General features: G+C 41.1%; 2 protein-coding genes across 2 annotated transcripts; both read right to left on the bottom strand.

The window, feature by feature from the left end:
- Positions 1 to 16: 16 nt before the first annotated feature.
- Positions 17 to 3,424, bottom strand: chmp5b (charged multivesicular body protein 5b). The gene is made up of 8 exons (XM_061065104.1): positions 3,259 to 3,424; positions 2,458 to 2,562; positions 1,666 to 1,712; positions 1,482 to 1,575; positions 1,321 to 1,392; positions 829 to 937; positions 423 to 535; positions 17 to 336 (listed from the first exon to the last, which is right to left on the bottom strand). Exons 1-8 carry the CDS (start codon positions 3,325 to 3,327, stop codon positions 286 to 288), a joined length of 660 nt encoding a protein of 219 aa, XP_060921087.1. The 5' UTR covers positions 3,328 to 3,424; the 3' UTR covers positions 17 to 285.
- Positions 3,425 to 6,227: 2,803 nt separating this feature from the next.
- LOC132994407 (delta-type opioid receptor-like) lies at positions 6,228 to 11,412 on the bottom strand. The gene is made up of 4 exons (XM_061064739.1): positions 11,152 to 11,412; positions 10,580 to 10,835; positions 7,784 to 8,136; positions 6,228 to 7,425 (listed from the first exon to the last, which is right to left on the bottom strand). The coding sequence occupies exons 2-4, from the start codon at positions 10,825 to 10,827 to the stop codon at positions 6,896 to 6,898; spliced, it is 1,131 nt and encodes a 376-aa protein (XP_060920722.1). The 5' UTR covers positions 10,828 to 10,835; positions 11,152 to 11,412; the 3' UTR covers positions 6,228 to 6,895.
- Positions 11,413 to 12,180: the final 768 nt, after the last annotated feature.

Here is a 12,180-nt window from a genome sequence, read left to right on the forward strand (position 1 = left end):
AAGTCAAGTCTGGAAGTACTGTTTGAAAAATATAATTTATTTGTTCTTGACAACTGAGCGCTGCAGAAAATGTACAAAGTTAAGAATAACCACAATTCCCAAAGTCACCTGAGATATACGCGACATGAGCTCACTCAATCATTAAAGACCCCTAATACTCAGTTTTAATCATTCCTACGAGAGAAGATGCTTAGGTTTTAAACGCTGGGTGTGTCAGTTGGATAAATAGAAAAGAAAGGCGATGAAACATGTAAAACTAGCACGTCCAGTGTGCTGATGGCCGTTTTATGTAGCGGGAATCTGAGGAAGGCCAAACTCATCCACCAGAACGCCATCCTGAAACACAACAGAGACGATCACAGCGCATTAATAAAAAGTGAGCACATCAGAAACGTTGAATTAATACATGTTAGAAGCTGTACCCTGTTGGACTTCTCGCCCGGTAGTCCCTCTGGGATAGAAGGAGCCGACGAAGCCTCGTCCAGGTAGGAGCTGTCGTCATCCATTAGGAACTCGTCTCCCAACGCATCCAGCTCTGTGGAAATGACAGGGAAAACATAGCGTGAATGTGAACATTCATATTCTGTATACTGTATGTAGGCCTATTTGATTGTTATGGAGTGGTCAGCGTCACATGACCAAAAGAGACGAGGGGAACTTTGAGTGATTTGTCACTATTCTGCAAATTCTCGATCATGTTTCACTAATCACAGAGGTGCTGTGAGGATATTTCACACTAGGTCACACAACCCTTTACAAGTACTGAACAAATGGGGCTTAAGAGAGAGAGAGAGGCTACACATCCTGGAATAGAAGATTTTTACTGACCCGCTTCCAGGTCGGCGTCATCGATTTCAGGAGTGCCATAGCTTCTTCCCATAGCCTCCTGGATCTCATCAGCATCTTCCATCATGTCCTCCAGCTGGTCTTGTATGCTCTGGATTAAAATAAAGAACATGTTTAGCAAAATCAGAAGTTTATCTCTAAACACATTATATACGTATATTGGAATAACATTTCTGTTAAAGGAAGAATGTGCAACTTTTGATCCAGTAGATGTCGCCCTTGAGCACCAGCATTAAACCAAAACAAACTGCTGTTTAACGACACCTCTGCTCTCCTACAGTGAATAAGCAGTGAGAAGGCTATGTCGTTCTTCTTTTCTCTAGACTGCAGTACCACTTTTAAACACTAGGTGTAACAGTTACATATTGCTCCTTTAACATAGAGTCCACAATAATATCTTTTAAATTACGGGAATTACTCAACCATCGTGGTTATGACATTCTGGCAACTCTGATTTTTAAAAAAAACACTTACCTCGATCTTATCAATTTTCACGTTCTTGTACGCTTTCTTCATGTCCTTGAGGCCGACTTTCATGGCATCAACCTAAAAAGAAAAACAAAATATTAGTCACATTTTTGCTGTTTTCTCTCCGGACGTAAAAAAAAAAACCATCGTTAGGAGAAGTCGCTTACCGTGGTTTTAGTGTCTTTAAGGGACTGGATAGTGTAGTTGGCTTGTTCCATGTTGAATGACTGCTGCATGAGATTGTCTCTCTGGCTTTCATACCTGTTAGATTAAAGGAGGAATAAAGCTCAAACATTAGGGCTGATTTGACATGATGAAGAAAATCTGACTGTAGGAAATAAAATGACTCACATTCTCTTCTGCTTGAGAACTCTCATAGCCTTTTGCTTCACCATGTTCTAGTCAAAAAAACAAAACAAAGACAAGTTCACAAAATGAAGATCAACATGAAGTGAACAACATAATATATGTAGCTCATGATTGTGAAGGATACCATATTTTTATAATGAGAAGATCTGTATCCTGAATGAATGACTACAAACTCAGAAACGTGCTGCTCTTACATAAGAATTGTTTACACTCGTCATCAGCATTTTAAGCTTTGTTTCTATCAGCGTTTGTGCATTAAAGGTCACGTCATGCAAAATCAACTTAACTATGTTTCTCTAACACTAATATGTGTCCCTAGTCCGTCTAGAAACCCCCCAATGATGAGAAAAGTTCATCCTCTCCGACTTTTGCCTGCTCCACTTTTCAGAAAATGTGGCCGTTTGAAGATTGTCCCTTCATGACATCACAAAGGGCAGTAGCCCCTCCCCCAGGTGGGTGACCCTCCCACAGCTAGGTGTTTGTTCTGCCCTCTGAGTCTGCCTTCTCACCGTAAACAATAGGACATGGAGCGAGAAAGTCAGAGCCACCCGAAAGCCCTTCCAGAGAGGGGGCGTGGTCAGACACAGCTCATTTACATATTTAAAGGTACAGACACAGAAACAGCCTGTTCAGAGCAGGGCTGAAATAGACATGTTTTTTTTGGTGGGAGCTCTTAGACGTATTTAAAACTTTGCTGTTAGACCTCTTAAGGTTTTTAATGGAAGGAGTAATTCCCTCTTTTGCTAACCATACAAATCAGACAAATAACCTCACCTTCGAAGGCCCGTCTCTCATCTTCTTCATCTGATCTTTGTATTTCACAAGTTCAGCATCTAGTCGGGCAATCTTCTTGTCAATGGACTCTGACCGAGAATCAACCTTTAAGAAAAAAACCAGAGAACAATTCATCATCTTAATGTGTGCCTTACAAATCAAAGGATATGGATTTAGAACAAGACACTTTACAGACATGTTTTAGGGCTCTGAGACTTATTTAAACTGAAGAAGAGGAGGAGAATATGTGACCTTTAAACATCTATCTGAATGAGTGGAGAAAAATGTATGATTTTTGTAGTAGGCTCTTCTTATTCTTGACATTATCTTTTACTGAACAAGATGTAGATTTTCATTAGTGGTAAATGTTACTTTTAAACAGTCCTTCCTTCACTCAGTTAACTAAAAATAAATCTGCCTAGACACAAAACCTGTTTAACTGGTTGACATCGTTCACAGTTACGTAGTTTCTGTTGTATGTGACAGAAATCACTCAAATTTAAACTTAAAATTAGATTATGGTGACTCATTACTGAAACAGAGCAGTATATTGTTATGCTTATTTTCTGTCTGATATTAAAGATTCAGTGTGTTGGGTTAAAACACCCAGATGGAAGATTATTCAATTTACTAATATTTCAATAATCATGAATTATAATCTTTAAACCATTGGGAATATTATGACAACAAGGCAACGAGCTGTTCCCTGCTCATAAAAAGTTTCCTAAGCGAGTAAAGAAGGGTCCATCTTTGTTTACTTTGTTTTAAGACATCGTTCAAAAAGGTTGTTGTTTCACTCACGGTTCCGATGCAGTCCGTCAGATTCGGCGGCGGGGCTTTGGGCTTCCCGCTGCCAAAGATACGATTCATGTTGGTAAAGAAATAAAGCTTTAAACTTCAAAGAAAGCGGAGTAAACTTTCAGTCCACCGTCCAGTCTGAGGAAAACACCCGGAAGAGACTTTTTAGGCTGACGTCAGAGAAGACACGTGATCATACGTCACTCCACCACGCCCTACAAAGTGGTGAGTTGTTTTTTTCCATTTTACTTAATCATTTAATTGTTTTTTTTTTTCTTCTTCTTTGCACATCACTGTACTTATTTTTGTGCTTTACTTTAAAAGCCAACATGTTTATGATATATATCTTTAAATGTCTGCGTTTTTTTTAATTTACAAAACGGCAAGGCAAGTTCCTATTTCTAGCCTATAGCACACTTCAGTACAAGGCAAATCAAAGTGTTTCTCACAAGACAACCCTAACCCTACCCATCATGACAAAGGGAAACAGAAGCATTGAAATCACTAAAACAATTAAGTATGAAAAGAAAAGTTTAAAAAAATACACACACACACACACACACACACACACACACACATAAGTACACACACATAAGTACACACACTGTCTCTGCAGGTGTTTAAATCATATTGTGTACAGACCAGTACACACACAAACAAGCCCTTTCAAACACATACAAACTCAACAGCATTATATTTTTGTACTTTATTGTGAGAAAGGCGGGAAGCAGAATAAGTATCCTCCATGTTTGTAGCACCAAGTGAACATAAACACACACACACACAGGTGATGTACGTGTGTCTCTGTGTGTGTGTCTGTTTGTGTGTGTTTTTATTAGGAACAGATTGTTGTTACTGTCATATGCAAACTTACAGCTTAAGGAATTATTTACACATTGCTTTCTTTAAGCGTATATATCAGTTAATCACTTTGGTTTTATTCCCAGCCCCCACTTTGGAACCAGTTTCTGCAGGTAACCCTCTTCTAATTCCACTGTGCATGCACCTATTGAACATGGTGAGATTCATTTTTTTTAACCACATGCTTCCATGTATTTACAGTTTGTTTCCTCTAGAGGGAGCTGCTGGCATACTATAAAACAAAAGCTGCCTCTGCAGGGACTTTGAACCGCCCAACCCAATATTTACAGCCTATATGCTCCCAACACTCATCTTTGCGCATAAATAACCAAACACAGCTTGTTCTTCATCAAAGTGTGACTCAAATAAATCACTGTGTGTGGGCTCCCGTTTGAGTAAAATATTTGAAAGTGTGATGCATATTTGTTTAAGCATGCAAGCAGAATCGTAAACTCAAATCCAAACCAACAAGAAGAAGAGAGAGAAAAGATTCAGCTGAGATTTGTCAAACTTTAATATTCACCACCACACGCAGGGTGTTCAAATCAATACATCTCCTGTTCAATAAACAGCAGAAAAGCGACTATACAGCAGCAGCAGCAGATTTCAACAGATAGCAATGAGATGATTTGTATAATAATGTCTCTAATCTTCCAACTAAGAAACAGAACTACTGCGCAATATAAATATTTATGTCAGTACTCATGATGAGATTTATTAACAAGAAAGACAGTTTACCCAAACCCACGCTCCCCTCATCAGACACAAGTGATTGTGGAAAGGCTTTTTTTATAACTGACTCACTGAAAGATGAGCTTCTTCTTGAGTGGGAGAGATGAGTTTATACATAATATGTTTTATAATACAGACTCTGAAGTACATTCAAAAATAACAGCACAGTCCATGAAGCATATAGGCTGCAGATGTTGCATTACACTAATACAGCAATGATCACTGACATGCTAATACAGTCCGATTCAATGATGTCTGTGCAAAGGTATTTAAGTGTCATACTTTCAAACTGTACAAATGATAGAATAAACGGGTTTTAACGTGCATTACCTGGGTGGAAGGACTGTTTTCATAATGCGTTGATTCATTAGGACAGTGTGCATCGTGGTAAAAGCTATACACAGCCATGCTTGAACAACTTATCAAGCTGTACACAACTCCAGAGTCAAAGCTGAAAGAGAGCCCTCTGTCAAATAGTAAATGCACAATCAAGTCCTGGATCTCTTCTTTAACTTTCAAAAGTGATAAACTCTCTTTGATGCATTTGTGGGTAAGCTGATTTTTTTTTTTTTCTTTATCCCTCGTTGACTTCGAGTACTACATGAGTCAGTTCTTTCACATCGTCAATCAGCACGCTTCAAACGCTTTTTTTTTGCACATCTCTGCTGACAGTGTTTCTAAACGTGTCAACGTGTTTACAGCATTGGTTGAACATTATGCATTTAGCGCCGCTTTACCCCGTTCAGACTTGTTATCCTGGACTGTTAAAGGCACATTTGGCAGTAGAAAAATTATGTGTGGAAAAGACAGGAATTAAATTAAATGAGCATTACAACAATGATGTAACAAGTATACTGTTTGAAAGTTAACACAAGTCAATACTGTTACATATTTCATCTCAACTCAACAGTTTTACTGACAAATAAGTGTTGGCAAATTACTGTCTTTGCCTCTAATGCAGGATTTCCCAACCTTGGGGTCCAGACCCCATATGGGGTCACATGGTATTCAAATGGGGTCCCATGAAATGTCTTATTACTGATCAACAAAAACATATTTGTAGCTTCCTTCCTGTTTTAGCACGGGCTAACGTGAGCCGTGGCCCGCGCTAAAAACAAACAAACTTGCAGTACCTCTGTCTGTCTCTCATCCAGGCGCCATGCGTCCAGCTTTCATACACGCTCACCTGGCTGTACATATGTAGCGCAGAGAAAAATAAATTCCTCACTCATCCTGGCTTTTTCTAACTCTGTCCACAATAAAATACATGAAATGGCCTTAATGTGGTCTGAAATGAATTTTAAAACACTAGAAAAAAAAACTGTCACATGATTGAAAAAAAATCAATGAGCTGAAGGTGTTTTTGGATGCCTGGGGTCCCCAGAGTTTTGTGAAGTCAAAGTGGGGTCATGAGCCAAAAAAGGTTGGGAACCACTAGAAAAAGCTAGGCTATGGGGTGGCTGTGGCCCAGTGTTAGAGTAGGTAGACTCTCAACCAGGAGGTCAGGGGTTGGATCCCCAGCTCCTGCAGCTATGTGTCCGATGTGTCCTTTGGTAAGACATTTAACCTCAAGTTGCTCCCGCTGCTTCGTCCTCTGTGTGTGAATGTGTATGACTGGATTAGTTACTCCTGATGGACACTTCACACAGCAGCCTCTGACATCAGTGTGTGAACAGGTAGATGTGACCTGCGGTTTAAAAAGGCTAACGTTGATCACATTTGTTTTTACGCCTGCTTATAACAAATTCTCCTAAACTTCACATTCAGAATAATAACAGTTTACATGGCAGTAACCATGAGGAAATAAACACCTGAACGTGAAAACAGGTTCAGAAACAAGAGGTGAGAAAAACATATGCAACTTAGTACGTGTCACTTTCATGTCATCGCCTAAATGACGTCAGCTCAGTGTTGGAAAATGTAAATGAAAACACATCCAGTCTCTGTAACAGAGTCCAGACTACATCGTGGATGTGACATGGGTCAGGCCCAGGTCATGCGAGTCCTCTTTTCCAATGTGTGAAATTGATGACAGTTCCACTGCTAGTCATGCAGGTTTTCTAGTCCCATCGTGGTTCTCCAGGGGCACGGCGTTCTCCCTCACGTTGCCGGCGGTCTTCCTGTTCCCTGACATCTTCTCACTCTTCAGCTTGGCCGAGACGCAGAAGTCTTTGAAGCAGCGCTTGAAGTTCTCGTCCAAGAATGCGTAGAGGACGGGGTTGAGGCTGCTGTTCGTGTAGCCCAGTGCCACACAGAAGAAGTAGGCGGCCATGACGGCGGTGGTTTCGGGCACGCTCACTAGCGCCTTCACCAGGATGAAGATGTGAATGGGCGTCCAGCAGACCACAAACACGGCCACCACAACCACCACCAGCCGCGTGATCCGGCGCAGGTTACGGTCTTTTTCCCTCGAGCCGGACAACATCCGGACGCTCTTCAGCCTCAGGACCATGAGGGAGTAGCACACGGTGATGATGAGGACAGGCACGACGAAGGCAAAGACGAACACACATATCTTCATCAGCGTGTCCCAGTACACGTACGGCTCGGGGAACTGTAAGGCACACTCGGTTATTTCTGCAGAGGCAAAGGAGAGAATCTGAATTAAGTGATGAAGTGCTTTTATGATAAATAAAAATTCTCCTCTGTGCCATTTTCATTCTGCTTCAATTTAGCGAGCTGCTGGGGAGCCGCTTATCTGCACTCAGAAGCTAACTGTTTTGCTTTAAATTGCTTTTTTTATCCATCATCTATATTCCTGAAGCAAATGCTTGACGTGTGGTTAATGGAAAACCCTGCACTGTCAGATGGACTTGATGGAATATGAATTACTGCTTTTAAAGCACGAGCTTTAAGTGAGTCTAAGAAATGTACAAAATATGTTAAAAAAACTTTCATCTTTATTCAGCGAAAGGGAGGAAAATGAATTCCTCACCGCTCTTGGTTTGGGTGCCACCCAGAACGAAAGCAGGGATCCCTGCGGCCGAGGACAGAATCCAGATGCACACATTGATCAGCTTGGCTTTGATCGGGGTGCGGAAGTCCAGGGCTTTAACCGGATGGCACACGGCCACGTATCGATCCACGCTCATCATGGTGAGCGTGAAGATGCTGGTGAACATGTTGTAGTAGTCGATGGAGATGAAGACCTTGCAAACCACCTCACCGAAGGGCCATGTGTTCAGCAGGTAGTCGGTGCTCTGGAAGGGCATGGTGGTGGTGACGAGGGCGTCGGCGAGCGCCAAGTTGAAAATGTAAATGTTGGTGGCCGTCTTCATCTTTGTGTACCTTTAAAACATGCAGAGCACAAAGTTAAACCAGGGCCAAACATCCGTCCATTCTGCCATGGTCATCATATATCGCTCGGCTGACTCTTTATTGGCTCATTATGAATTAAACATCGACTAGTCCACCGTGCTCCTTGAATCCCTAATGTAATGTTCTGACTCACTCTTCATTGTTATGTATGGCATGCATCCGATTGCAGGACATGTATAATCAACTCGGTTTCACTTCATTAAATTATAATAACACTGAAGCGGTATCCAATGACTTCTGCAAAGTTCATTCTTCAAGTTTGATTTAAAGTTTTAATGTTTTTTACCGGCGGTGACGCCTACGGTATGAAATGAAGAATCCAAATCAAAACACAATATTCCAAAATTACCTCTTTGACTCATGGTGACTGAGCAATGTTGTCATGGCTCACAGGAGGTTTGATATTATGAGCATGTTGATTTTAAAAACAGCAACAAAGTCATAACCAGGCCACACGGATAACTTAATGAGCTGCACCACCAGAGCTGATTACATGTTGTATTTTAAATAAAATAAACAAAAAGGTTCCACATCTTGTGAAAGTTGTTGTTCAGATTTCCTGACAATAGTTAGAGAAGAAGATAAACACTAACTCTCAAGCTGTAAGTTAGATATAAAGCTAAAGCCTTTAGAGAGTTAGTGCAGCTTTAAAACTGGAAACTAATGAGTGAGAAGCTCGAGTCCCACCAGCTGTGTTGTTGTCAGCGCTGTGTTTACATCATGTTTACATGGACGGGACATCCTTGCCTATAAAAGCTGTTTTAGTCAAGGACTAGAGAAAAGAAGAACATACTCACTGCTTGTTTGGATGTCATGTAAGAGTTTTTAGATCTCGGTCATTCTGTGTCTATATATGTTCAATATGAAGCTACGAGCTAACTAAAGAGCGCTAACATTAGCCTGCTAACACAACAATGCAGAACACAGCTAATTGCAGCTTGAACAAAGGACAATTTTGTCTGCGGCTTGTGCTTAATTATGGTGCGTTCTAATTCATAACTCCTTCGTGTAAACGTGACTGGAGAGGGGTTGGAGGAGGAGGAGGTGAGCGGAGGCTTCAGAATAGTGGAGGTGTGGCCAAACAGCAGTTTGTTTTGGTTTCATGCTCAAGGGCGACGTCTACTGGATCAAAAAGTGTCAAAGAAATCACAGTTTGGTTTTCAGCTAACTGGCTGCCTGCTTTAACTTTGAATTGAATTTAACTTTTGCCAACTGATCTGTCTTTTGTGAAGCGTTGAGCAGGCAGCACACAGACGTTGTATCCTGAATCTTTTTTTAAGTTGAAAACAGTCAAAGAACAATGATGAGAGCCATTAGAAGAGAGGAGACCTTTCCCATTTAAAGCCACACAAGCTGTTCTAACATGCCAGGCACTTCCAGTAACAGCTCAGTTACTGGAATTCATGTGGTTGGTTTTCACTTAGTAAGTTCTTGGATGTGTGTAATTTCAGGTCTTAGTTTACTTTAAATCAACATAAAAAACCCTTTCACTTTAGTAATATTGCCCTCGAGGGAAAACAATAAAACTCAACGTCTGCGCTGGAACCGACGTGATAAAATTGGCTGTTACCGACAGGCGAGGCAATCAACCTGATTTGAGGTAATTGTTGTCTGTGGACCGAAGCTTTGTGGTTGACACGGCTGCATTTCACATTATATCAAAGGAGATTTGAAGCTCTCGCACACCATAAATAACGGCCAATGAGGTGCAAGCAGGCTATCAGCTTGATAAAGCACCACTGCTTTCAGCTATGATTAATATCACGCCCGCCAGCTTAGCAGGGATTCTCAGAGTATTGTTATTATATTTTGGAGGTCTTGAGGGTTATTAGATCAAAAGAGTGGACACTTTGAAGGTTTCAGGCACTTCTCAAGGAGGCAGGAGCAATAAATATTGCCACATATTAGAAAGTTCCAACATTAATCTCAACCCTGTCTTTGTTATAATGCAACTCCAGTCGGGTCCCCGTGGATTTTCAGAAAGAAAATTCATGCATAATCAGATAGTATCCTATCGCTTAACAAGATGACCTCGTATGAGCTCTTAGAGAACTTTCCCATCTCACTTTGTAATGAGCGTCATAGTACAAAATACTGGAAATATGGATAATAAGGCACAGAGCAGAAGGCCCTAAGGCTCACATGGAAGCTAAATGCCCTAAAAAACATTTACAGGGATTGTGGATAAATGGATGTAGCCTATATGCTAAAATAATTGTGGCATATGCATCACTGGGAGTGGGTCCCCCTCACTTGACTTGTTCTTTCCTGTCAGATTTTGCAGTTAATTCCCCTTCCATAACGTTCAAACCACAGTTTGTTTGTTTTTTTACATTAAATCTCCATGTTGTATATTTCTATACCTAACCACATTGATCTGAATTGTGATGTTTGACTTAAAATCAGACCTTACCTGATGATCACATACATGACGAGGCAGTTGCCCAGTAAGCCGACCACAAACACCACGGAGTAGACTGCGGTGATGATGGGGATGATGGGAGACATGCCCTCCTGCTCCCAGCTGTCATCGTGGGTCAGATTGCGGTTCTCCGAGTATCCGGACACCCAGCCTGACGAATTCACTGCGCAGTCGTCCAGCAGCGTGGAGAGGCACTTGCTGTTATCTTCTTTGAATATTTCAACCGGAGTGCTTTCCATTGTGACACCTGTTTATGTGGTGGACAGAAATACGGCTTCAAAACAAGAGTCTATGAATTGAAAGCGAATAAATGAAAAGAAAACATTGTAATCAGTTATGTGATGTGAGGAAATAAGGTTACATCGAGCCTGAAAAAAACGCACGTGAAAGACCACTTAAAATCTGATGACGATGAAAAAATAAGACAATGACATCCTTTAAAACTTAAATTCGTTTCTGTAGCCACTTGTAGATCATGCAAAACATTGTCGAAAATAATCAGCTCAAGCCTCTCCGAACAACGCGCACTGCAAACACTTCTAACCGATGGCAGGTTTACTCACCTTGATCCAGCCCAATTTGCACACGCACCTTTTTAAATTATATTTAAAAAAAAAGTGTTAGTCCAGTTTTAATCCGGGTTTGTTTTTGTTAGCTCGGTTTAGGTAAGAGCTCATCAAAGTTTGTGAACGCTTCTGCAGCTGCAGCAGCGGCTTTGCGGACCCTCGTGCACACGCACTGATGGAGAGGTGGCGCGCAATCAGGCACACACGAACTCACACACGAACACGCACACGCACGCACACACACACACACACACACACACACACACACACACACACACACACACACACACACACACATGTGATAGAGCTATGACAGTTACCTACAGGCAGCTCCCAGCTTCATCCAATCAGTCTTACGTCACAGTGGAGTGAAACCCGTGGAGTCTCATTAATGAAGACATCATCCCTGATGTGCGTATTGGAGGAATACTATTAATACTATTAATATCAACTAGGCCTATAACACAGCCTTAAACTTAATTATTGATTATTCTATATGTATTGTCTTGTGTAAATGTACAATGATGTCCCATAAAGACGGTAATGAAGATTTACGGATCTTTTTTTACCCTATATAAGTAGAAAAAACCTAAATACTCTAATGACGTCCTAAATTTAGGTCTTATTGCGTAATGCTGGAGAACAAGTTTTGTAATTGGTGAAATTATCTGATCCCCTGATTATGGACCGTATCTTTTGTTATTGATAACACAGGAAAGAGGGCAACAGCGGAATGCTAAAGCTATGACATATTGTAAAGCCAAACGTGGAGGACAAAGATGAAGAAGTCGGTGAAGAAGAAGACCGAGGTAATACTTAACGTAAGTGTCATAAACTGAAAGTAAGCTGCTTTTGTCATGTTCTGTTTATCTCACGCGGCAATCTCCCAAGTAGTAAAATGAAGCTGATGCGGAAGTGTATTTAATCCTGCAGTTCGTCGAGTGTCCACTAGAGGCTGGCTGCAGAAGCACCGGAAGTCACATACACACACATTCAAAAAAAACTGTTTTTACAGCAGAAATTAAC

Source organism: Labrus mixtus, chromosome 19 (genome assembly GCF_963584025.1).
Source record: "Labrus mixtus chromosome 19, fLabMix1.1, whole genome shotgun sequence".
NCBI lineage: Eukaryota > Metazoa > Chordata > Actinopteri > Labriformes > Labridae > Labrus > Labrus mixtus.

Excerpts from the sequence above, each read along its gene's own strand:
- chmp5b (XM_061065104.1), bottom strand. The coding sequence starts at position 3,327 with ATGAATCGTATCTTTGGCAGCGGGAAGCCCAAAGCCCCGCCGCCGAAT. Across the intron at positions 1,393-1,481 it reads TTAAAGACACTAAAACCACG|GTTGATGCCATGAAAGTCGG; the intron begins GTAAGCGACTTC and ends TTTTCTTTTTAG. Across the intron at positions 337-422 it reads CGGGCGAGAAGTCCAACAGG|GATGGCGTTCTGGTGGATGA; the intron begins GTACAGCTTCTA and ends GTTGTGTTTCAG.
- LOC132994407 (XM_061064739.1), bottom strand. The coding sequence starts at position 10,827 with ATGGAAAGCACTCCGGTTGAAATATTCAAAGAAGATAACAGCAAGTGC. Across the intron at positions 8,137-10,579 it reads GTCATGTATGTGATCATCAG|GTACACAAAGATGAAGACGG; the intron begins GTAAGGTCTGAT and ends CATGTTTTAAAG. Across the intron at positions 7,426-7,783 it reads TGGCACCCAAACCAAGAGCG|AAATAACCGAGTGTGCCTTA; the intron begins GTGAGGAATTCA and ends TTGCCTCTGCAG.